The sequence below is a fragment of the Gymnoscopelus braueri genome (genome assembly GCF_963280865.1).
Source record: "Gymnoscopelus braueri genome assembly, chromosome: 11".
Taxonomy (NCBI): Eukaryota; Metazoa; Chordata; class Actinopteri; order Myctophiformes; family Myctophidae; genus Gymnoscopelus; species Gymnoscopelus braueri.
Genome location: NC_137613.1, coordinates 51,285,536 through 51,312,374, shown reverse-complemented (window position 1 = coordinate 51,312,374; position 26,839 = coordinate 51,285,536). Strand labels below are relative to the sequence as shown.

At 45.0% G+C, this 26,839-nt stretch overlaps 1 protein-coding gene across 4 annotated transcripts in view; it reads left to right on the top strand.

Annotated features, from left to right (window-relative positions):
- The window catches only part of arid1ab (AT-rich interactive domain 1Ab), a 113,219-nt gene that overhangs the window by 35,554 nt on the left and 50,826 nt on the right, over positions 1–26,839 (top strand). For all 4 annotated transcript variants that reach the window (XM_080442823.1, XM_080442822.1, XM_080442821.1 and 1 more), the window contains exons 2-4: positions 4,501–4,758; positions 7,346–8,182; positions 10,879–10,995. In XM_080442823.1, coding sequence (XP_080298949.1) covers positions 4,501–4,758; positions 7,346–8,182; positions 10,879–10,995 — 1,212 coding nt within the window. The remainder of the gene's footprint in view (positions 1–4,500; positions 4,759–7,345; positions 8,183–10,878; positions 10,996–26,839) is intronic.

Here is a 26,839-nt window from a genome sequence, read left to right as displayed (position 1 = left end):
TACACACACACACACACACACACACACACACACACACACACACACACACACACACACACACACACACACACACACACACACACAGGTTTGTGTTATTATACTTGTGAGGACATCATCATTTTAGGACGGGATTGGAAATTGACGGAAATAGCTGAACAATAGCCAAGAAATAGCAGCGTGAGCTTGTAGATCGGCTATTTTGCACCAGCACGCAACTAAGTATAAATCAGGCATAACTCTAAACCCCAACCCTTAAACCTAACCTTTAAATGTCTAATCCTAACCTGAATCTTTGATCGTAAACATATCTCTAAAAACCTTTTTTTTATTTTATAAAACGACAATTTCTCTTCTCAATGTCTGTTTCTCAAATTGTACCAGTGGTGGAAAAAGTACTCAAATGTTTTACTTAAGTAAAAGAATCAATACTGCAATGTAGAAGTACTCTGTTACAAGTAAAAGTCGGAATTCAAAATTTACTTCAGCAAAAGTACAAAAGTATTGGTATCAAAATGTACTTAAAGTACCAAAAGTAAAATGTACTAAAATGTTTGAAAATAGCAGATCTACAAGCTCACAACGCGTCGTGATGCGAGCTTGTAGATCGGCCATTTTCAAATAGCCTAGGTATAAAATGGGGTTAAAGTGGTTAATGTATGTTTTATAGTGTAATATATTCATTTATATCTGCAGAGTAACTTGTAACTAAAGTTTTCAAATAGTAGTAGAATAAAAGTACAATATTTGCCTCTGAGATGTAGTGGAGTAGAAGTAAAAGTATAGACATTTGGAAATACTCCGGTAAAGTAAAAGTACCTAAAAATTGGACTTGAGTAAATGTACTTAGTTACTTTACACCACTGAATTCTACTAAGCGTGTGGGGATATTTGGTCCTCACAAGTATATTAATACCAACACACACACACACACACACACACACACACACACACACACACACACACACACACACACACACACATTAATAAGCGTGGGAAGCAGTGAAAGCATTGTGTGTTGCAGCCTGAGGTCAACAGAGCAGAGAGAGAGAGAGAGAGAGAGAGAGAGGTGTTCAAACTTCAAAGAGCCCTGGCAGCGTTGCTTCGTGGCCTTCGCTTGCGGTCTGTCTCACTGCCTCTCTCCTCCACGTGCACCCTGACTGACGCTCTGATCAGCTGATGCACCGCTTTAACCCATTAAGACCGGCTATTCAAAAATAGCAGATCTACGAGCTTGCAGATCTGCTATTTTTGAATAGCCAAAGAAATCTTAAAATGACACACAGATGCGTTCCCGGTCTTAATGGGTTAATGGGGCTGCAGACAGGCAGGCAGATAGACAAGCAGACAGACAGACAGACAGAGAAGCAGGCAGACAGACAGACAGACAGACAGAGAAGCAGGCAGGCAGACAGACAGACAGACAGACATCTGAGGAGCGTGAGATAAAATCCGTCTTCAGTCGTGGCACGGTTCAGTGACAACATGAACATTTTATATGTTTACGAGTATTGTTATTGGAGGAGTTCCACCGAACTCACCTGGTGGGTGCACGCACGCACACCCACGCACGCATGCACGCACACACGTACACATTAGAGTAAAGGGCCGTTCACTTAAGTTCACACCAAGCACTATAACGGCATCCTTCACCATTGTCTTTGTTATAGTTGTGGCGTGGACTCTGCCGTCTACTTGAGTTAGAACTATATTTAAAACTATATCTTTATGGTTATAATTATAGTGCTAGTTATAGCGCGAGTGTCCTGTATAGTGTTTGGTGTGAATGGCCCTTATGACCGATATATGGCTTTGGATGATATATATCGACCATTATTTCACCTTTTTGACAACACCAGTATTGGCAATTGTGCAGCTGATGTGTCCCGATTCTGAGCCACTTTCAACCCCTTACGTTGTTGACTGGAGTACCTCAGGGCTCTGTGCTAGTGTCTTTTCTGTTTTCTGCAAAGTTTTCCGGATGCTGGGGTTAAACGCTTTCAACCTGGCGTCCTTATTTTGAGCATGTGATTATAGGTGAATATTTCCAAAAGTTCCAAAATAGCAGATCTGCAAAATTAGCATTTTCAATTTTTGCTACATTTTTATCAGATCTTAAGTTTTTCAAATTGATTAGAATTGCTTTTGCACTTTTTGAGAAAACACAGTTTAAAACATCGGTAGTCGACGGTGGTCTAGGACTCTCCAAGATCGGCATCGGACACACACACACACACACACACACACACACACACACACACACACACACACACACACACACACACAGACACACACACCGAGCTACGGTGGACTTTTATGACCTTGGCTCCAGCTGTCGACAGACGCGGCTACCCCGTTACTAAGCATTTTCTTTACAAAAGCAAGTACTTTACCTTGAGTAACCGAAATTTGACAGGGCAAGCTTTCCACTCGGAGACGAGCAAACGTTTGACCCAGGAGTATCTCAATACTTTGACTCAAGTAACTGGTGGGGGTTGAATACTTCTGTCCAGCCGCTGCCAAGGCAGTAGCAGCCCAGCCAGCCAGCCAGTCAGTCAGTCAGGGTCCACAGCCAAGGTCAGGCTACCCCCACCCCCCACCCCCCACCCTCACCCCTCCTTCCCCCCCGGCGTTCCCAGCTGAGGGGTGGGCCGGGCTCCAGCCACCGCAGACACTTCCACTTCCTTAACCCATTGAGACCGGGAACGGCATCTGTGTAACCACTTAAACCATTATTTTATACTTTGGCTATTCAAAAATAGCGGATACAAGCTTAATGAGCTTGTAGATCTGCTATTTTTTTCATGAACATTTTTCTTTCTTTGAATATATGTTTTTAAAGCGAACATTTGTAACTCAAATATTTGCTTCATGGGGGTCCCTGGAACAAAATATTTTGAGATGGGGTCGGCGGCCAAATTCATATCATTTTGGGGGTCCGCTTGACATGAAAAAGTTTGAGAACCACTGATATAGAAACATAGGTTTTTCAAAAGACTGTAGGATTTAGAAGACATTTGTAGAATCCCCCCAGAAGCAAAGATTTGAGTTGCAAATTAAAAAATATACATATTCAAAGATTTGCAAAAATGTTCACGATTTTTCAAAAATAGCAGATCTACAAGCTCGGATCTAGAGCTTGTATATCTGCTAATTTTCAATAGCCACATTTTCTTTTTCTCAAAATGACACCGATGCGTTCCCGGTCTCAATGGGTTAAGTTTATTTTCATAGGAACCCTCGCCGACGTCTCTGCCTGTAACAGTATCCACCCTACTGGCACAATGATCTCCTGGGCAGGGAGAACACGCTCCTGGCGGGATATAGTGCAGCTCATTCATTCATTCCTGGCCAACGTTTGTTTTTTTTTCTTCCTCTTTTTCAAGTGGGAAAGTGAGTCCCATTACCACACCCCCCCCCCTCTCTCTCTCTCTCTGGTTTGTGTTCTATATTTACTCCCAATATGTCTTGACTGTTTTACTTTGATGTTAGTGCTTCTTTCACAACAGACGTTCTTTTTTTTCAGAGCGGAATGTTGATATTTTGGCTTTTGTCTCCGCGCGCCTCACTTTTTTTTTTTTTGTTATGCACTCGCTCAGCCTTGGCGTTCTTCAAGAGAATGAGCACAATAAGGTCTAATTATAAAATGCTTAATGTGCTCTAGCGTGTTAACCTTTCAAAGAATAAAATTACAATAAATTCGTTTTTTTTCTCCTGCCACTTAAATTTGTATAATTTTTTTTAGTTACAGACGAGGTGTACTAGACGACGACGACAATACAAATTTAAACAGACACACAAAAAACCACACGAAAAGACAACTGTTGTTTGGGAGTTACAATTGTGCAGTCTTACATTCTCCGTCATCTGCTTCAGATGACCTTACCACAGTCCTCGTCGCTGTTTGAGTTTCTTATACCTATATATCCATTTTATTTGATCATTTTCTTCCATTTGAGTTCCCTATAATCTCAAGGGGTGTGACAGCTTTTGTGTCATTTATACTTCCTTTACCAACTCTTCCCATTGTTCCTGGGTTGGGGGCTCTATTTAACCCCTTTTCCTTGTGATGGCTTTCTTACCAGCCACTAATAATGTCTTGGCCAGAAATCAGTGGTGGAAAAAGAACTAAAAATTTGTATTTAAGTCAAATGATCAATACTGCAATGTAGAAACACTCCTTTACAAGTAAAAGTCTCCGGTAATCAAACTTTATATAAATAAAAACTATAAAATATACTTAAAATACCAAAAGTAAAAGTGCTCGTTATGCTGAATGTCCCGTTTCACAAGTTATGTCTAAAATGTATAAAAATCTTTTGAAAATAGCCGATCTACAAGCTCACAACGCGTCGCATCGCGAAAGTACAAAAAATTACAGAAAAATTAAAGTACAGAAAATTGGAAATACTCAAGTAAAGCAACAAATAATGATCATGAAATAAACTCATTGTTTTTTAACGTCTATGCGTTCTCTCTCTCTCTCTCTCGTGCTCCCCACAGCCTCCCAGTCCAATGGACCAGGTAGGGAAGATGCGAGGCCAGCCCTACGGCGCTGGCAACCCGTACACGCAACAGCCGCAGCAGCAACAGCAGCAGCAACAACAGCAACCGCAACAGGGGCCTTCCCCGGGCCCCCAGCAGGGAGGAGGAACGTATCCGGGCCAGGGCTACGGACCCCCGGGCCCTCAGAGGTATCCCATGCAGGGGATGCAGGGCCGGAGCCCCGGCAGCATGGCGGCCATGCAGTACGGACAGCAGGTTGGTATTTGTTGCCCCCCCCCCCTAATCTCCACACTTAACACATTGCGTGCCAATCGCGTAGATCTACACGAACCTAAATAATTGCGCAGCGTGCCAGTCGCGTAGATCTACGCGAAGTGGTCTTTTTTTTTTTTTTCTCGCAGGTTCACATTTCATTGTAGGCCTCGTTCGCCACGACACATTTCATTGTAGCACCACCGGAAACGGAAATATCCGTATCCGGAGATTTTCGTTCCCATCCGCCTCCACTCTAAAGCGGAAACTAAATCTCCATTTTCTCGGTTGTTGTTTTTCTCCTCGCTGATCGCTGTTTAACATAAACCGCTGTAGCTTCAAAATGGCTGATCGCCGATCGAAACGGTCTTCTCTGGGCCACTCACACAGCTACCCTGTGTGTCTACAAACAGTTGAACGTGCGATTTTAAGGTATTTAGCGAGGTTTGTGGCGACGTGAAAAAAACAAAAAAACAACAATAAATCGCTGGCACTGGTGAGTACATTATGATATTAAACTCTGGCGTGGAATGTGTTAATACGTACACTGTTGCACATTAAGCTGGCTTCTTTAATCCGTACGCTATCAGCATTTTTTTTTTCTTCCTTACTCGGAACGAAACCTTGTATCTCCGTACTTCGACTTTTTTTTGTTTTGTTTGTTTTTTTCCTATGGGAATGCCCTACTTTATCATGCCAGAGTGGTGACGCAGAAGTATCGAAAATAGCCGATCTAAGAGGTCGGAACGTGTCGCGATGTGACGCGTCGTGGCCTTGAAGATCTGCCGTTTTGAAAGTGAAAGTGGTTTCATACATGTACTGTATAACCAATGAAACGTTTAAATAAGAGATTGTGACTAAATTACAATTTCCGTTTCCCGAAAAGTAACCGTTTTGAACTTACAAGGTCTTCAGCCGACAGCGGAGACTTGGCAGCTGTGAATAAGGCCCATGAGTCTGTCCATCTTTAACCAGAGAAGCAAGCGCGCACACACACACACACACACACACACACACACACACAGTGGGGAAATCCCTTAGCGTGAAGCCTCCTTCCTCCAAGGCTACACTTCCTGCGGTCTCGTGTCCATTGTGTGTGCAGTGATTATCTCACACGGGTTCGCCTGGGCGTCCGACTGTGTTGCTCGATAACCGCCCGCAGAGATGGGAGTGGGTACCCCTAGCCCCCCTTTTGTCAGGCGCATACAAAACCAGCCACTTCACGTTTTTTTTTTTAACCCATTAAGACCGGGAACGCACCCGCGTCATTTTCAGATTTCTTGGGCTATTAAATAAATAGCAGATCTACAACCTCATCGCTATGAGCTTCTAGATCTGCTATTTATTTATTTTTTATTGTGAAAATGTGTGCAAATCTTTGAATATATATGTTTTTTAACTAAAATCTTTGCGTCTGGGGGATTCTACAAATGTCTTCTAAATCCTAACAGTTTAAAAAAAATACGTATGCTGCTATATATATATCAGTGGTTCCCAAACTTTTTCATGTCAAGGACCACCCAAAATGATATGTATTTGGCCGTGGACCCCCATCTCAGAATATTTTGTTCCAGGGACCCTCAGAAGTTATAACAGTTAAAAATGTTCGCCTTAAAAAAAATACGTATTCAAAGATTTGCACAAATCACGATTTTTCAAAAATAGCAGATCTACAAGCTCATAGCGCGGCACTCGGTGCCGCGCTATGAGCTTGTATATCTGCTATTTTTTAATAGCCAAAATACATCTTAAAATGACACAGATGCGTTCCCGGTCTTAATGGGTTAAACGTGCGCGATTTGCCACCGTGTCATCTCTCTTCCCCCCCCTTTGAATCCTTTTGAGTAACCCACGTGCCCTCCACACAACACGTGGAATTGTTGTTGTTGATGTGGTTGTCGTTTCTTCTCCATTTTTTTCCTCTCCTTCTCCATTTCCTTCCCTTTTCCGTCTTCCATTGTATCCACACAAGGTCACAACGCTTTCTCTCCTCAACGCTACTTGAGAGCGAACGAAGGGCCAACAAACGCACGTGTGCGCCGAGAGGCTTTTTTGAAAAGCCTGAAATGGCGCTTGGGTCGAAAATTCAAGGAGATTAATTGAAGGCTGTTTTTTTTTTTTTTAATAGATATATTTTCACCGCTGCAGTGTGCAAGGGATGTTCTACTGAACTGCAGCCCTTGAATATGATTTTCCTATGCACAAGGACAGTCGAGTCATATTGCCAGCAATGTGAGGCAGAAGATGTTGTTATCCCAGCGTGCAGCATTGGTAAAAACGCGCTCAATGCCGTCTGTTTAGGGTCATGGTCATACGCTGTGCTCGCATCGCTTCCGGATTGCATAAAATGAACCTCCTTCTTTTGTTGATCCAAGCGTAGAATACTAAATCTCTATTAGTCACGCATATTTTTCTCCCTTCATCTTCACCCATGCATATTCACCCACGCAGCTGCAGATTGCATGTCTTTGACGACACGGATTCAAATGTTGGTTCTTCTGTGATTTAACATTTTTATTTATTTATTTTATTACAATTAGCTTTTCTTTCTTTCGATGCTAACCGTGCGCTCCGTCTTCCTTTTGACCAGATGTCTGCGTACGGACAACAGGGGCCAGGGGCGTACGGTCAGCAGAGCCAAGCATACTACGGCCAGCACGGGCCTCCATCGCACCCCGGCCAGCAGCAGCCGCCCTACCCTGGCCAGCCGCAGGGCGGCGGCGGCTCCGGCTCCGGAGCTCCCTATCCCCAACAGGGCCACCCTTCCTCGCAGCCCCCCGGCCAACACGGGCAACCGGGGCCCCCTTACGCGCAGCAGTCCCAAGGCCCCCCCCACGCGTCACCTCAGGGTCAGCCCCCGTATAGCCAGTCCCCGCAGTCCCAACCTGGCCAGCCGCCTTACGGCAGCCCCCCTCAGCAGCAGCAGCAGCAGCAGCAAGGACCCGGACCTCAAGGCCAGCCTGGCTACTCTCAGTCGCCCGGGCCAGGGCAGCCGCCACAGCAGCCCCCGCAACAACAACCACCGCAGCAGCAAGGTCCCCAACAACAGCAACAACAACAAAACCAACAACAACAACAACAACAACCGCAGGCGGGAGGTCCCCCCTCACAGACCCAGCCACCTCAAGGTCACAGCCAAGGTCAACAGGGTCAGCCCTCACCGTACTCGCAAACATCTCCGTTACAACAACAACAACAAGAACAGCAGCAGCAGCAACGGCAACAGCAGCAACAGCAACAAGAACAGCAGCAGCAGCGGCAACAGCAACAACAACAAGAACAGCAACGGCAGCAACAACAAGAACATCAGCGGCAGCAACAACAGCAACAACAACAGCAACAGCAGCAGCAACAACAACAACAACAACAAGAACAGCAGCGGCAACAGCAACAATCACCTTACCAGAGGTTCCCTCCTCCTCCCCAGGTAACGCAGTACACCCCTAAGTGCCGTCTATTAGGCCGCAGCATGCTTCTTGGCCAAATGAAATCCAGCCACGTCTTACGAACACGATGACTCGGTGGGCGCTCGGGTGGCGCGGGGCTAGAGCACCTGCCTACCACCACAGAGTCTCTAGTCTAGGGCAGTGGCTCTCAAACTTTTTCATGTCAAGGACCTCCCAACTTGACACTTATTAGCCCGCGGACCCCCATTTGAAAAGATATGCCAGGGACCCCCATAAGAGGAGATTTATACGGTTCTAACATTGATTTTCAACCATTTTAATTTCAAGGACCCCCACATGCATTAGGCTACGGACCCCCATTTAATGTCATTTCTATGGGACCCCAATTTATTGTAAAATCAATGTTTAACTCAGAGTGCACAAATGGACCGTAACGGGTCCATTTGGTTCCATTTGTGCACTCTCAGAGTTACAGACCCACAAGGGTCCTTTTGGTTCCTAACTATCCAACATTTAGCTGGGGACCCCCTGGAACTCCCTCAAGGACCCCTGGGGGTCCCCGTCCCCCACTTTGAGAACAAATGGTCATGGGGCTTGAATCCACCATGGGTGCTTCCGGTTTGATCTGCATGCTAGCGCGGTGCATACACACACACGCTGTCGACATGCTAGCGCGGCGCATACACGCACACGCTGTCGACATGCTAGCGTCTATACGGACACAATTGGCCATGTTTTGGGGGAGGGAAGCCAGGCGGGGAGGGTGATATTTGTCACTGCATGTTACTCCTATGGGCCAGGACAGAGCCTGTCAGCGGGGAATGTTGAGGAATGTCTTGGCATAAGGACGAAATTAGGGAGAAAAAGGGGTAACATTTATAAAGGTTTTTCGAGACCTCATTGTGGAGAAAACAAACTGTATTGCCTTGCCCAGGTTTGTTCCGGCATTACTTGCATGTCGGGGATTTCCTAACTAGCCGAACATCACCACAGTGTGTATGTTTGGCCAGAAATACAAGTTGCTTGTCTTGTCTTTTATTTTAATTTGTATGATTTCCACAATTGGATAAAGGTGGCTAAAATCCCCATTCCAACACCGTACACAGTGGGCTGTGTCAAACGTTCAGCACCCTGAGCACAACTTGTCGTTTTCGGCGAGCCAAAAAGAAATTGGACTTTGTTTGAAGTATGCTGCCAGCGTATGTGTCAGTAGTTTGATCCTGCTGGCCTTGCTGTCAGAGAGATTAAAGTCATACTGTGTAACTTTTCTTTTTTTCTCCAATTATTATGTTTTTAACACATTGGGTGCCAGAGGTTTATTAAAATATTATACTTTGAGTGCCAGGACTTTTTAAACATTTTGAACCTTTTTCAAGTAGTCACAAAATATTTTCAGTGATCACCGTCCTCACGGTGATCCCCTCATTACACACATACAGGTCTCGTACAATCGGGGGGAAAAAATTTAAAACATTCGGAAATCCATTCCATAGTTGCAGCCAGTTGAAAATAGTTAAATTAACATTGTAAAAAAAAAAAGTGCACAGGAGCCGAGATACAGGTTTTTGAAGTCATAAGTTAACCAGGAGGTGGATTGGAGTCTAAATCTTGTAGGAGTGATATTTCCTGTTGCTGTGCCAAAACCGTATATATACGGTTTTGGCACTCAACGTTAGTATGCGCAAAACCGTATATATACGGTTTTGGCACCCAATGTGTTAAGTATTATGTAATGTAAACTTTCACTTGTATATTTTTCACAATAAGCTTTCCACATAAATGTGTTGTATGACAAGACGAAACACTTTTAATTTGCGGAATCTCTTCACTGATGCTTTTAGGACACGCATGCACCCCCCTACCCCCTCCCATGACTATTAGGGCCCCACTTAAAGCGTGTTTAAAAAAATATATATATCTGGCTGTGCCTGTCTGCCATGCATTTCTATGGTAAAGACGCGCTGGTGCGCTCCTCTTCCTAGCGCCCTAGCATCGCGCTTCTGTGCTCTCTGCGCCCACCTTTTCTTTTTTTCTCGCCGGTGCGCCCTGGGCTTCTCAAACAGAGAATAGTTCCAACTTTTGGAGAGCAGCGCCTATCATTTGATCCTCCTGATTGTGTATGACAACCCGGTAATTTACTTAATATTAATATTATAAATAATAATAATGGATTTTATTTATAATGCACTTTGCATTTGAAAAATCTCAAAGCTACAATAGGCAGTTGCATAAAAAGAAACATCACACCATTAAAAACATCTGAGAAACTGAAATAAAACAATTAAAACATGGGGCATAAAGCCTAGAGGTAAAACCAGTGTAGCTAAAAAAAATGCTTTGGTCTTTAGTCCTCTCTTAAAGCAGTCAACCGATTGTGGTGCTCTCAGGTGGAAAGGGAGGGCGTTCCACAGTTCGGGGGCGACCGAGCAAAAAGCCCTGGTCGCCCATGGTACGTAGTTTGGCCTTGTGGGTGTTGAGGAGGTTGGTGTTTGAAGAGCTTCCCAACGTTGAATCTTAACCACGACAAGCCGATGTTTACCTTTGTTTCAGCTGAGTTACTTGTTCTAATAACGCAGTTGACATGACGTTGATGATCAGTTTTGAACGTGGCAGGCATCAATAAATGCTGCTTTTGCGAGCGCTCTGGACATGATGTCCAAAGCGCTCTGCCCGCACATTAAACCGCCTTTCCATGTTTTCTCCCTGCTGTCCCCAGGAACTCTCGCAGGACTCCTTCAGCTCCCAGTCCAGCGCTCCGCCCTCCAACCAGCCCATGGCTTCCAACAAGAGCAGCCAAGAGGACAGCATGCAGGGCCGGCCGTCAAGTCTCCCGGTGAGCCTCAACACCCCCTCGCCCCCCACACCCCCACCCCCTCACCCCCACATAATCCCTAGCAGTGGTGGAAAGTAACATACATTTACTTAAGTACTGTACTTAAGTACAATTTTGAGGTAGTTGTACTTTACTTGAGCATTTCCAGTTTCCAATACCTTTACTTCTACTCCACTACATCTCGGATCCAAATATTGTACTTTAACTTCACTCATTTTTTTTGGAAAACTTTAGTTACTAGTTACTTTGTAGATTTGGATTATTATCACAAAACATACATTAACCACTTCAGCCCTATACATATTTTGACCATTTGAAAATAGCCGATCTACAAGCTCACAATGCGTCGCGATGCGAAGCATTGTGAGCTTGTAGATCTGCTATTTTCAAAAGATTTTTATAGATTTGAAAACTTGAAATTGGACATTCTGCATAATGAGTACTTTTACTTTTGGTACTTTAAGTACATTTTGATACCAATACTTTTGTACTTTTACTCGAGAACATTTTTTATTCCGGACTTTTACTTGTAACAGAGTACTTCTACATTGCAGTATTGATACTTTTACTTAAGTAAAACATTTGAGTACTTTTTCCACCCCTGATCCCTAGCCTCGTTCCCACTTCCCAGCCTTTGCTCATCTCCGAGGAGAGAAGCCTGGTCACGACCTAATGCACAAAGGTGTCTAGCCTGGTTCCAGACGAATCTGCCATTGCAACAAACAAAAAAAATGCCCTTGGCAGATTAGGTCTGGTCCCTCTCAATAGAGATTGGATTTCTCTCCCTCCGAAGTTGTTGTTGGGACCAATCAGGGCCCAGTATGCAAATACGGGGCGGGTTTATATCACCAGGGAAATGTTTTAAATTTGCCGCTCGGAAATGCAGGTTCCACTCAGAGATTCCAGACTAATATCTACTCTGTGATATCAGTCAGTATGGCCATGCCAGAAAGTGTCTATAGGGCCGGGACTTCTGTCGTATGTACTTCCCCCCCGGAAACTTATCTTTTTTTTTTACCAATCACAACACTTGTTTCATTCACGGAGAATGTAATCAGATTTGTATAGCCTCAACGGCATTTCCTTGGGCGGTACTTCCGCCAAATTCCTGTACTTCCGTTTAGGCACTCAACCCGGCTAGGTCGTGCCCAGCGTGCATAACCCCTCACCCCCACCTTGACCTCCCATAAAGACCAAAACAAACCGCTCTGCGTCATGACACACGTCTGTGTCTCTCTATGACACCTGTTTTCAGCGTGGGGTCCAAGTGGAGCTCATTTGTTTAGCTGTAAAGCGGAAACAAAAACGACAACAAAAAACGGTCCAAGTACAGAACCAACTCAGGTCCTGTTTAATTGATGTGTGGTGAGTATTTCTCTGCCTCCGATTACAGGATGGTAGTAAATGGATAGATGGATAAACAGATAAACCTTTATATTGATCCACGTGGCGGGAAATTCAGTTGTAGCAGCAACAGCAGCAGTGTAAGCATGATGAAACACCAGAGAGGTTACAGCACAGGTAAGAGTAGAGAGGTGAGAATAAGAAGAATACAACCCAAATAAATAGACTTAGAGCCTCTGACTCTTGACTTCTGCACTAGGTTAACATGTATATCGTTGCTGTCGCCGGGCAGAAACCTCTTATCTGCATATTCGAATGTTTTGTGTTTTTTCGTAAATTAACGCACTGATATACTAGTGATCGTATAGATCAAGGCCGATAAATTGCCGGCGCAGCACAGACGGGTATTGAGGTACGTCTTGTGCTTATAGTGCTTGGCAACGTGTCGTCACCACGGGGGCGGGGGGGGCGTGGCATAGTAGCTGCAGACATATTGGGGGGTAAGAGTCGCACGAGCTCGGACAGTCAACAAGAGTGGGCACAATGAACTGGTCAGTATCCAGGTCCTTGGAATAAACTGGGAATCTTACACAAGTATGTAGTCAGCAATTTTGTATGCACTTGAGGGAGACATTAATCCATTAAGACCGGGAACGCATCTGTGTCATTTTAGATTTATTTGGCTTGAGAATTTGTGCAAATCTTTGAATATATATATATTTTTAAAGTCAACATTTGTAACTCCAATATTTGCTACTGGGGGTCCCTGGAACAACATATTTTGAGTTGGGGGTCCGCGGCCAAATACATATAATTTTGGGCGTCCTTGACATGAAAAAAGTTGGAGCACCACTGATATAGCAACCAAACAACAAATGAAGAAAAAGCTCATAGCGCGGCGCTATGAGCTTGTAGATCTGCTATTCTTGAATAGCCTAAAAGAAATCTAAAATGACAGCCACGTTCCCGGATTGAATGGGTCAAGGTTGGTGCTCAGAAAACCCTCGTCTCTCCCAGTCACTGTACTGCTATGCTTTGGCTTCCATTCTCTGACCACACACACACACACACACCCCCCCCCCCTGCTGTGAGCTGAGCTGACCTTGACTGTTGACATGGTGATCAGCTGGGACTCTAACATTACTCCCCCTACCTTCACTTCAAGAACCCCCTCCCTCTCTCTCTCTCTCTCTCTCTCTCTCTCTCTCTCTCTCTCTCTCTGTGTCTCTCTCTCTCTCTCTCTCTCTCTCTCTCTCTCTCTCTCTCTCTCTCTGTCTCTCTCTCTCTCTGTAGTTCTTATGTTGACACACAGGCCTCATTGGAAGCTTGAATGAGTCAGGTGTCTCAACGTTGAGAGAGAGAGAGAGAGGGGGGGGGGTGCGTTTGTGTGTGGAAGTGGAACGGTGGAAGTGGGGTAAAAGTGGACCCTGATGGTTCCATGTCTGAGTTAAAAGGTGAACCCACTCCTCTCTCTCTCTCTCTCTCTCTCTCTCCTCTGAAATCCAGGTATCTTGGCTGCACAGTGCCGTTGCCATGGCAGTGTTTATAGGTCAGGCTGTGCAGCTAACCTCATTCCACACCTCGGGGAAGGAGAGCGAAAATGAGATCATTAATGAGAGAGAATGAGAGGGGGGAGAGAGAGAGAGAGAGAGACACAGGGAGAGATAGAGGGAGAGAGAGAAAGGTAAAAGAGCCAGAGCAAGGCAGTGCAAGCAAATGACTTCCAATAGTGTGAATGATTGGTATGTGTGGGAGAGTACTGAGAGAGGGGAGAGGGAGGGAGGGAGAGAGGGATGAAAAAAGAGGGCGAGAAGTCTGTGCCAGTGGGGGATGCCCTCAGGATGTGTTGGCCTTATTTATTTATTTCTCTTATTTAGTTGTTTATTTAGATTTGAGTCACAAATGTTTGTTACAAATGTTACAAATAGCATAACAAAGGGAGGGAGGGAGAGAGAGAGAGGGATGGAAAAAGAGAGAGAGATGCCTGTGCCAGTGGGGGATGCCCTCAGGATGTATTACCCTTATTTATTATTTTTTTCTTATTTAGTTATTTATTTATTTCTCCTAATGGCCTCATCTATTGGCTGAGGAAGGCCCTGTCCGAACTACGTTTTGTGTATACATGTTTATGTTAATATATATATATGGGGGGGGGAAAAAACACATTTTTTTTCTGTTCTTGGGGATTCCCCCATCGGTGGCGTGTGATTGGCCACGAGAGCCATGAATGTGTCTATGGTCTGTGTGAGCAGATCCCCCCTCCCTCCCTCCCTCCCTCCCTCCCTCCCTCTCCTCCTCCTCCTCTGCTTCCCCCGTGGAGCGCACATGACACTGTGTGTGTGCAGATTAGAACCCGCCAACTGTAACCATGCTTTCTCATGCACGCACACTCACACACACACACACACACACACGCGCACGCACACACAACAGCCCCTGGCAGCCTCAGTCAGTGTTGTGCGGTTGAAGCCAGCATGTCTTTGGCAGCGTCTGCTGAGCTGAAATGTCCTACAGGTGTTATTGTTATTATTATTATGGTTATGTTTTTATGATTGATAGTTTTATTATTGGGTAAAATGCACGTACGCGACCGCATCGCAAAAACAAAACGCAGATATTTCAAATGTCTGATTCGTCAAACGTCGCCACGTCTTTCTTAAAAATGTCCGAGATGTGAACCTCCATGTTATTATTTGCGCGTAAAAGACTTCATAGTGAAGGGTCTGAAAATAGACGGACGGATGTTTTCCGTTGCTTTGTTCAAAGAGACAAAAACAATATGAATCATTCATACTCCGACATCTTTCATACTAAGAATATATCAATATTTGCCTGATGAAGACCTAAAAGGGTTGAAACGTTGCGCCAGTAGATAAAAGCACGTTTTTGGAGCTTAAAAAATTGTGCGGATGTTTTTTTATCTTCTCCTTGATACTTAGAATATATTACATATTGGTGGAGGGTTAGCCGAGAGCGATGTCATCAAAGAAAGTCACATAATGGCTGATATATAAACCAAACCGTATTAATGGGGCATCAGTCATTATTTTGTCCAGATGAGTTTCCCCTAATATGTCACAGACACAACCCTCCTTGAATGAAGGTTTTTATAGTGTACTGTACAAGTTTTCATTAGTTCGAGTTTTTTTTAAAACTTTTTGTTTTATATTTCAGTTTAGCTTGCTTTAGTTTAAGTTTAATGTCTATTGGGTTTGGTTTTAGTTTTTTATTGTAATATGGATCAGTCAGGGGCAAGATTCAAGAAGTAAGAAGAAAAGCAAAAAAACATCAGATCTAGCAGTAGCTCACAACACAAAGACAAAAATTTGTTTTTTCTTAGTTCTAGTTATAACTATAATAACCCGGCCTTGAATCCAGACCCGCTAGGCGACAGACAGACAGAGCAGCCCTTTAAGCACACATACATGGAACTGCATCCCAGCCAGACAGACAGCCCCGCCAGCCAGCCAGCCAGCCAGCCAGCCAGCCCCTCGCCTCACAGCACAGATGGGTCCGTTAGAGCCCAGGTGCTGAAAGAAAGCCAGGCGTCTGTTCTGTTCTGTTTGGTACGCCCGCCCGCCGTACGTGTGGGAATACACAAATCTTGTGGACTGTTGGAGGAGAACAGGTAGGAGAGTAACAGTCAGGCCTGTAGGTGATCGAGAGAGCGGGGGGGAAAGGAGAAAAATAACAGCCAAGCGAGAGTTGAACTAGCTGAGCAGGTTGAACTGGTTCCTGGTTTGTTTTCACCAGGCTCCGGGACACTCACACACACACACATACACACACACGCGCGCGCACATAAGCACATGTACACACAGACACACAAAGACTGAGAAACGGCTCAAAGCGAGGCAGCACCCAGCCTGTTCAGCTCTGAACAGTCATGGCGGTACACGGGAATAATGACTTTGAATAATGCCGTTTCCCCTTTTTTTTTTGAATGGAGTAACGTCATTCACTGCCATTCATTTCCTCCATCAAATGTTGTCTTATCGGGTGGGTGGACACACACACACACACACACACACACACACACACACACACTCTATATTACTCTTTTGTTTTTAACCCATTCAATCAATCTGTCATTTTAAGATTTATTTGGCTATAGAAAAATAGCAGTTATACAAGCTCAGTAGATTGTAGATCTGCTATTCTTGAAAGATGTGTGCACATGTAACTCAAATCTTTGCGTCTGGGGTCCCTGGAACAAAATATTTTGAGATGGGGGTCAAATACATATCATTTTAGGGGTCCTTGACATGAAAAAAGTTTGAGAACCACTGATGATATAGCGACATAAGTTGAAAAAAAAATACTTGTTAGGATTTAGAAGACATTTGTAGAATCCCCCCAGAAGCAAAGCTTTGAGTTACTTTATGTAAAAAAATATATATATAATAATAATAATAATAATCAAAGATTTGCAAAAAAAAAGGTTATGGCTAAACATCTAAAATGACACGGTATACGTTCCTGGATTGAAAGGGTTAACTACATGAAACCTGGCGTCCCCCCCTTTTACTGGGGCCGAACATTGAGCGGAAATAGCAGATCTAGAAGGTCACATTGTGTGGCCTTTGTGATGCATTGTGAGCTTGTAGAGTGGCTGATATTTGGTGTTGAGGAAAAAAAGGAGGGGGGCCAAGTAGACCTCTGCGGTACACCAGTCAACAAAGTATATTGTTGCTGTCGGACAGAAACCTTGTGTTTCCATATTTTTATGGGTTTTTTTTTGTAAATGAATGCCCTTCTTCATCATACAAGAGTGTCACACAAAAGTAGTGAAACTAGCAGAATGCGTCGCATCTTGTGAGCTTGTAGATCTGCTATTTTCATAATTTTAAAATGTATTTAATAATTGAAAAAAAAGGTACGGTTTTGGACCCGTTACTGTCAGGTTTTCCACCCGACAGTAACGGAAGCGGTTCGATTCCTGGGCTCCCCCCAGTGTTGACTGTCAACGTGTCCTTGAGCAAGACACCTAAACCTCTAATTGCTCCTGATGAGCAGGCCTTGCATGGTTTCCTCCGCCGTCGGTGTGTGAATGTGTGTGTGAATGGTTGAATGTAATGCACGTTGTAAAGCGCTTTGGATAACGGCGCCATATAAATGCACCATTTACCATTTTCTTTTAGCAACCAAGTAATTTATGAATCTCTTTACTTTAAATCCCACGATTTTGTAACCCATTTTTTCACCCAGTGCCAATTGCCTATGTAATCCTGGGCGCTACTCTCACTCTGCCAGCCTAGGGAGAGCCCAGAACCTCCTTCAATGCATGAGGAGCTAGCAAGCCGCTTCTTATCACCTGACAGGGGGGAGTTTCCCCGGTAGGACATAGCGCGTGGAAGGAACACGTTATTCCAACCAGTTCCTTTCCCCTCCATCAGTTAGAGACCAGGATTACTGCATGTTTTTTGTGAGGGTACCTACCCTAGGAGACATGGGGAGAACATGCAAACTCCACACAAAAAAGGCCCTTTCACCAACCCCACCTAGGGTATGGGCACTACTATGACGCATTACTCTTGATGTATTGTCTGGTTAATCCATTCAAACCGGGAACGCATCTGTGTCATTTTAAGATTTTCTATTCAAAAATAGCAGACATACAAGCTCATCTATGAGCTTGTAGATCTGCTATTTTTTTTAAATGTGTGAAAATGTGGCCAAATTGCACACATTTCAAGATTTGTTCAAAAAAATTGCAGATCTTCAAGCTCATGAGTAAGCCATGACCAAGTTATTTATGAATCCATGGCATTACTCTTGATGTATTGTCTGGTTAAGAGGAGGTACATTTTTTAGACAATCAAAACGAGGAGCGCGGTGTCGGGAACGCGCAGAGCAAACCTTATAACAGTCGAGATGAAGTTGTCGTTTGATTAGTACTTTTCGTGTTGGCGGTGAGAAACCGAGCGCAACACACACACACACACACACACACACACACACACACACACACACACACACACACACACACACACACACACACACACACAATTACCGGGCTCACTCAGTGAAAGGCTGCCGCTGACATCACAGGCACTAATAACGGCAGCCACCTCTCTTTTCTTTCTCTTCTCTGTTCCGTTTCTTCCCGTGACGCTCCTGAACACGCCGGCGTGACAGACATGAGAGTCACACACCTACACAGCAGCAGCTGCCAAAATAAGATGTGTTCCTGACTGTAAATTAGGAGCATTGGCACAGATTTATTTCCTTATTTATTTCTCTATCTCCATGAATTCAAGAAAAACGCCTTCTAAAACCTAACCTAAGTATTCTGAAAACGTTCAAATTCTAAAATTCTAAAAAATAAATAAATGATGTTGCTATATGTATAGCAACAACTAATGAGACACAGAGGTGGCTCCCGGATTGAAAGGTATAACAACGTATAGGTTACGACAGGTCTAAATGGGTTAACACCTGGACAGGTGTGAGCAGCAAGCGAGGGAGGGAGGGGCGGGACTTAACCCATTAAGACTGGAACACATCTGTGTCACTTTTTCATTTGAGCTAAAAAGCATCATTTTACACTTTGGCTATTCAAAAATAGCAGATATACAAGCTCATAGCGCGGCACCGCCGCGCTACGAGCTTGTAGATCTGCTATTTTTTTTAAATCGTGAAAATGTGTGCAAATCTTTGAATATATATTGTTTAAAGCGAACATTTTTAACTCTATTCTTTGCTTCTAGGGGTCCCTGGAACTAAACATTTTGAGATGGGGGTCGGCGGCCAAATACATATAATTTTGGGGGTCCTTGACATGAAAAAGAACCACTGATATAGAAACATACGTTTTATTTCCAGAATACTGTTGGGATTTAGAAGACATTTGTAGAATCGGCTTCAGGTCTTAACACATTGACTGCCAGAATTATATCATATTTTTTTAGCCAGTGCCAGAGTTTTTCATTGGAAAAAAAAAAGTACTCAGTAGCCGAAATACAGACTTTTTAAGTTTTAAGTTAACAAGGAAGTGGATAGGAGTCTAGATCTTCAACTAATCATATCTCCTTGGTCTTTGGGTGAAATTGGAATTTTTTTTTTTTTTCACTTCACGTAGATCTACGCGATTGGCACGTGGCGGCTTTAAAGCGGTTCGCGTAGATCTACGTGATTGGCAGTCAATGTGTTAATGGGTTAAATTGCAAGAGAATTTTACAGCTTTATTGTCCCGTCACAGCTTTACAGGTGTAGACAAAGTGGGTGAAATTGTGTTTTGCACAAGCTCCATTGTTTGTCGTTTTCAGGAAAGTGGAAGAATTAGAACATAACAAGCAAGGAAAATTAGATTGAAACGGGCATCTTCACTATAGAAGATGCCCGTTTCCTATAGAGTGAAGAGTGAATGCATATTATACATAATCCAGTTTACATTTATAGGCAGTATTCTGTCCTTGAAACTAAGAAGGTTTTCAGAATCACTGGATTCACTCTTGACCCATTCAAACCAGTAACGCATCTGTATAGCCACTTAAACCATTATTTTATACTTTGGCTATTCATTAATGGCAGATATACAAGCTCATAGCACGGCCGCGCTATGAGCTTGTATATCTGCAATTTTTCGAAAAATCTAGAAAATGCGTCCAAATACATATAACTTTGGAGGTCCTTGACATGAAAAGGTTTGAGAATCACTGATGTAGCAACATAGGTTTTCAGAAAACTGACAATTTGTAGATTTCGGAACTTCAGGCCTTATCAGGTGAAATGGGAGTCTGCACACCGTAGCTCCCAGTAGAAAACGTATTCAATTTAAACAACGTTTCGACCACTGTGGGTCTTCATCAGTTTCGCGGAAGTCCTATCTTCTCCAGCGGGCTCCAACTTAAACGTGCCGGCCGGCCGTCCTCATCCCTCTGTGGTCATTTAAAGAGGCCTGTGATTGTCACAGCGTCACAGAGACCTTTTCATATTCCCTGGAAGTGACACTTCCTCTCTGTGTCACAGTCTCTTGTGGGAGTGGAAGTGGGGGGGGGTGGATAAGACCCTCCGCTCCCACTCCCCTCACCCTTCTCTCTCTCTCTATTTTTTTCCCTTTGCACCTCACCCGAATCTTTTGTAGCCCCTTTCTCCCATGTAAGGGGCTAATCCCCACTCCTAGACCGCCCACTGCTTCTTTTTTTTTTGTGGTCCCGTGCACCGCTAAGGATTGTAGGACCCCTAAGTACCCCCCCCCCCCCCCCCACCTCCCCTCCCCTCTGATGTAGAGGGTCCCGTCTCTGTGCTGTGGTGGACTTGAGAGGAAGGTCACATGTTGGTCATACACACTCACTCACTCACTCATTTATTTTTCCTTTCCCTCCGCTCTCCTCCTCTCTTTTCTCTCCTCCTCTCCCCCGACCAAACGGTGTGTGTGTGTGTGTGTGTGTGGGGGGGGGGTGTATGGTGTTCATCTGGAATGGTTTAATTCAGAAGAACGTTCTTGAGCAAAAAAAAGTCTCTTTCTCTCGTGCCGCTGTGTGGTTTGCACCACGTTTGGTTTGTCGTGCGTTTGTCGTCGTTCGCTTCTCCGCGTTGTTTGTGTGTGTCGGTGCAGACGACTTGAGCCCCTCCCCTCCCTCCCCCGTGCATTCACACACACACAGGCCTTTTTTCAGCCTTTTTTTTATATTACTACTGGCACGGCCCAGACGAGACCACACGCATCTCTCTCTCTCTCTCCCCCCCGAAACAGATCCACCCCCGTGACCTTCCAATCTCGTGTGCCAAGACTCCTGACTGACTGAAGGGAAGGGGGAGTCGTGAGGTTCCTCCAGAACGTGGCACTGGTTCTCAACATGGGCTCCACGGGGGGGGAGGGGGGGACCACCACCAGGGGGTCCCAAATTGGACCCTTTACTTAACCGGGGTCTGTAACTCTGAGAAGCGTACAAATGTTTTTTTTTTGGACGCTCCCAGATTTGAATAAACACAGAGGATTTTATAGTATAGATAAGGGGTCCCAGAGATGGGAAAATGGTATCAATTGGGGGGTCTGTGGCCTAATGCATATCAGACTGGGGGTCCTTGGAATTCAAAAGGTTGAGAATCGCTGTGCTAAACCCCCCGACCAGCCCAGCCCAGCTCTCCTCTGCAGCTACAGCTTGTTTTTGCGACATAGCTGTGGAGCAATCTGCCTCGCTAGGCCGGCCCACTTTTTCTCTCCAACCCGGCCCCACCCCCACCCTGAAGCCTCTCACTATTACACTGTATTTTCTCTCTCTCTCGCTCTCTCTCTCTCTCGCTCTCTTTTTCTCTCCCTTTCGTCCCCCCCCCCCCCCCAGTTCTTTTTGGTGTTTGCTTCTCTCTCTCCTTCCCTTTCTCTTTCTCTCCTTCCTCTTTCTATCTGTATTCTCATTTCCTCCTTCCTTCTCCTCTTGCCTGCCTGCTCTCCTTGCTAGCTCGCCTGCTCAACCCCCCCTCCTCTCTCTCTCTCTCTCTCTCTCTCTCTCTCTCTCTCTCTCTTCTGTGTAAATCAGCTTTCGTAACGCTGTGGCGCTCAGCCTTGTTTTGCGAGTCTCTCGCTCTCTCTCTCTCGCTCTCTCTCGCTCTCTGCCTGTGTATGCGCTCATTCAGAGTCCGGGGCCGGTTTCCTGTTGCTATTCTGGGGCCCTTTGGCTTCCTGTGTGAGTGCGTGTCTTATTCAGATTCCAGGGCGCCCTCTTCTCTCGGCTCGCTCTCGTTCTCTCCCTCCCTCCCTCCCTCTGCTCTGCTCTCTATCTCACACACACACACACAAACACACACACACACTCTCCGTCTCTGCTTCTCTCAGTCTCACCCCACCTCCCTCTCTTCTTTCTCCTCTATGTGATTTTTAATTAATATACTTGAGAAAATTCAATCTGCTGACAAAGTGTGGTTGTTTTTGCATTTGGTTCAGTGGATTGTTTTTTTGGAAGGGGGGGGGGGGGCGTAGAACCCGAGCCCTGTTCTGTGTGTGTGTGTGTGTGTGTGTGTGTGTGTGTGTGTGTGTGTGTGTGTGTGTGTGTGTGTGTTTTTCTTTTTTTTCCTCTGTAGCTCTTGTGAACGAACACACACACACACACACACACACACATGCGCTCACTCCCTGGTCTCTCACTCCGGCTCACACTCGCTCGCCCCTCCCCTCCCCGCTCTCTTCTCTCTCTTCATTTGTGCTGGGCTGAGCTAGTTTTGCAGCACAAAGACAGTGGCTGACTGCAGCACTGCTGAACACACACACAGCCCAGCTCTATATACACTGTTACTGTACAACCAGTAACACTTTACTGTACATAACTAGCCACCCTCTTGTGTTGTTAGTATCATCATCATTATTATCAGCGTTATTATAAAAAAAAGACATTTAGAATCTGTATTTGAGTCTGGTGTGTGAGGCACTCGTTTAGCGCCCTCTAGATTGAGAGTGTGTGTGTGTGTGTGTTGCTATACTTGTGAGAGCTAAATGTCCCCACAAGTATAGTAGAATTAGAGAAATAGACATTGTGAAGACAATTTGGTCCTCGCAAGAGAAATGGTTGTTTTCATATAGTTCAAATTGTTTTTAGTATATTTTACTTAGGCTTACAATGAGGGAAAAGATTCAGGTTGGGGTTTGAATTAGACATCTAGAGGGTTAGGAGGTTAATGTTGGGAGTTATGCCTGATTTAAACTTCAAACACATCTGATGTACAAGCCTGTAGAGCTACTATTTTTTGGCATTGGGGTTAAAAGTTGGCAAACAATTGTAAAACGAATACGGCATTCATAACATTTTTATCCTTAAATGTTGATGTCCTCACAAGTATAGTAAAACAAATTGTGTGTGTGTGTGTGTGTTTGTGTGTGTGTGTGTGAGAGAGAGAGAGAGAGTTAGTGACACTAGGAGGGGAGGGGCGTTGCTCTGGAGAGCAGGCAGGCTGGCTCCGGAGCTTTCTCCCCACCCACCCACCCACCCACCCAGGCAGCCAAGCCCCCTCAGCCAGCCCTGTATAACCCAGCAGCCCTCACCTCGGGCTGGGCAGCTGCCTGCCTCACTTGGGCATCTGTGCGCCCGCCCTGGGACTCCCGCTACTATTGTGATCCGTACAAAAGACCCCCCCCCCCTCCCCGTTCACACACACACACACCATCGCCCCATTATTCACTGCAATCAGGACCCCCCCCCCCGCAAAAAACGCATGCACACACACACACACACACACACACACACACACACACACACACACACACACACACACACACACACACACACACACACACACACACACACACACTTCTCCCCCACCTATCCCTCCTCCCCTACCCTCTCCCCATCTATCCATGCCTCTCTACACTCTGCATTAGATCCACACAGACTGCCTACTGCAGAGTGTGTGTGTGTGTGTGTGTGCGCTTGCGTGTGTGTTTGTGTGTGTGCGCCTATGCAATCTTCCTGCTCCTACAGAGAAACTCAATTAGGCAAATCAGGGACGGTTCTTTTTAGAAAAGGGAATTCGCACTTATTGATCAGGATTCGTCATCTTGCCTTTTAAATTCTTGTCTTCCCTTTTTTTTTACGGCAACGAAGTATATAAATATATATTTAGCAATGTTTGTGGAAATAGCAGCTGAGCGATATTGATTAGTGTGAAATGGTGTGTGTGTGTGTATTTGTGGGGTGTGTGTGTGGAGGGGAATGCTGTTTCACTCTTTTCCTTCTGCTACTTTGTCCGTTTTTTTTATTAGCTCTCCCATGTGGCACGTGGTGATAAAGTAAAAGTCTAATGGCTGTCTCCTGGGAGAGAGAGAGAGAGAGAGGGAACCAGCCTGTTGAGGGAGAGCACATTTATTTGGTACAGGAGCCAGGGATGTACTTCATACAGACATCCACTACAGCCAGTTGTTCCCCGTCTACTGCGACGCTGCCTGGCTTTCATAGCGCCAGGGCCTGGGAATTATTCTGTCGATAAATCGAATAATTGAGCTTGTTTTTGTAATTCTTATTTCAAGAAATTGCCCCTTGTACTTTGTCGGTTGTAGATTTTGTGGTTGAGTTTTTTTTGTCAGTTGTAGACTTTGTGGTTGAGTAATTGGCTATTTTAACTATTTTTGCATTATTTTTTGCAATTTTGTAAAACATTTTTGAAACTTTTTGCCTGTGACATGCCCCAAAATAAGCATAAATTATGAATTGATAATATAAAATTATCGTGAATTTTTCAATATTATTAAATTGATTGGTTTGATTAACTGTTGCACCTCTACATAGCGTCCACAGCTACATCATGGTGTATATTATATTGCATCTCTATGCGATCAAATGGAACGCTCATTTATGTTATTTTCAGCCGCAGGCAATTTTTGTGGTGTTGCTTTTTTCTAAGTGAGTGGAATTACTCTTCAACGCTGCCTGTCCACACACACTATCAGTGGTTCTCAACGTGCGGTCTGCGGACCCCCTCAGGGGTCGGTGAGGGGGTTCCAGGCGGCCCCCCAGCTAAATGATTGATAGTGAGGAACCCAATGGACCCTTACAGGTCTGTAACTCTTTGAGTGTGTACAAATGGAACCAAGTGGAACTTTTTATGGCTCTTTAACTCTTGAGTGTACAGATGGAAGTTGGTTCAGAGTTACATTAAAACAGATGATATATATTGCATTATAGATTGGACCAGAGATCATACAGTATGTCTGTGGCATAATGCATATCTTTTGAAATAAAACATACACAACTGGTTTAGAACCACTCCAGACCTGAGGGGTCCACAGTGCTTTTAGTTTTGGGTTGAGGGGTCCTCCGTGCTTTTGTTCTTCGGTTCGGGGGTCCGTGCTTTCGGTTCTGGGTCGAGGGGGTCCACAGCAGAGTGGTGTGGTTGTGTGTGAGAGCCTGTAATGGCTGCTGTGTGTGTGTGTGTGTTTGTGTGTGTGTGTGTGAGGCAGGGGCCTGCCTCTTCCATTCCTCTCCTCTCCTCTCCTCCACTGTGGGATGGTAGTGCCCCCTTATGGTTGAGCACAGCCCTGCAAACCTCAGAGTCTGGGGGAGGCTGGGGCTTTGGCTGGGACTCTTTCAAGCCCCTAACCCTTTTCCAGGGTGTTTCGCCCAGGGCCCACCCCTAAATGTGCCCGTCGCCCTAACCTGTAACCTTAACTTCACAGAAACTATGCCTAAACAACCTAAAACCACTCCCCAATCCGAAGCGAGACACCCTGAAAAGAGGCACTCTTTTTTTTTTTACATATTTTCTATCCCACGATTTTGTAACCCCTATTTTTCACCCAGTGCCAATTGCCTAAGCATGTAATCCTGGGCTCTACTCTCCCTCTGCCAGCCTGGGGAGAGCCCCGAACTCAGCTCATGCTCTCTTCAACGCATGAGGAGTGAGCAGGCCGCTTCTTATCACCCGACAGGGGGGAGTGTCCCCGTTAGGACGTAGCGCGTGGAAGGAACACGTTATTCCAACCAGTTCCTTTCCCCTCCATCAGGCGCCCCGGCTGACCAGGGGGAGGCAGTATAGTATTAAAAAAAAGAGGCACTCTTGTCGACAGCCCACCCTATCCCGGGATATAGCCTTGGATGGGGTGGACCCCCAGCCCGGGCTGCTGAGGGGCCCCCCCTGTGCGCCAGCTGCCCTCTGTCCCCCTGTCGCCCCCCCCCCCCCCCATATAGCCGCACGCCTCATTCCTGCTGTCCGTCATGCTGTCATCCAATGGTAATGTGGGATTGAGTGCGGGAGAGGGCCGAGCCATGTGTGGGCGACTGATTGAAAATGGGGAGGGGGTGTTTCCGGGGGTGGGGTTGGGTGGGGTAATGGAATCACTCTGGGAATAGATCACTGGTATCTCTCAACAATGGGTCGAAATGGACCCCTTACGGCGTTGGTTCTCAAAGTGGGGTCCAGGGGGGGAAGGGGGGGGGGGTGGTTCCAGGGGGTCCCCAGCAAAATGTGTTGATATAGCGTCACAATAATTTAAACTTTTTATACTTTGGGCTATTCAAAAATAGCAGATCTACAAGCTCATAGTGCGACACAGAGTGCCGCGCTATGAGCTTGTCGATCTGCTATTTTAGAAAAATCGTGAACGTTTGTGCAAACCATTTATTTATATATATATATATATATATATATATATATATATATATATATATATATATATATATATATATATATATATATATTATTTTATTTTTTTAAGCGAACATTTGTTACTCAAATCTTTGCTTCTGGGTAGGTCCCTGGAACAAAATATTTGAAATGGGGGTCAGCGGCCAAATACATATAATTTTGGGGGTCCTTGACATGAAAAAAGTTTGAGAACCACTGATATTACGGGGTCTGTAACTGTGTTCCACTTGTACACTCTCAGACTGACATAAACACTGAAGAGGTTACAGTTTAGATCAGGGGTCCCAGAGATAACAAAAACAACTATCAAATTGGGGGGGGGGGGGATTTGTCCGTAGCCTGGTGCATATCAAACCGGAGGGGGGTCCTTGAAATGAAAACCGGGTTGAGAACGACGGCCGGGAATAGATAATACACTTAAAAGCCG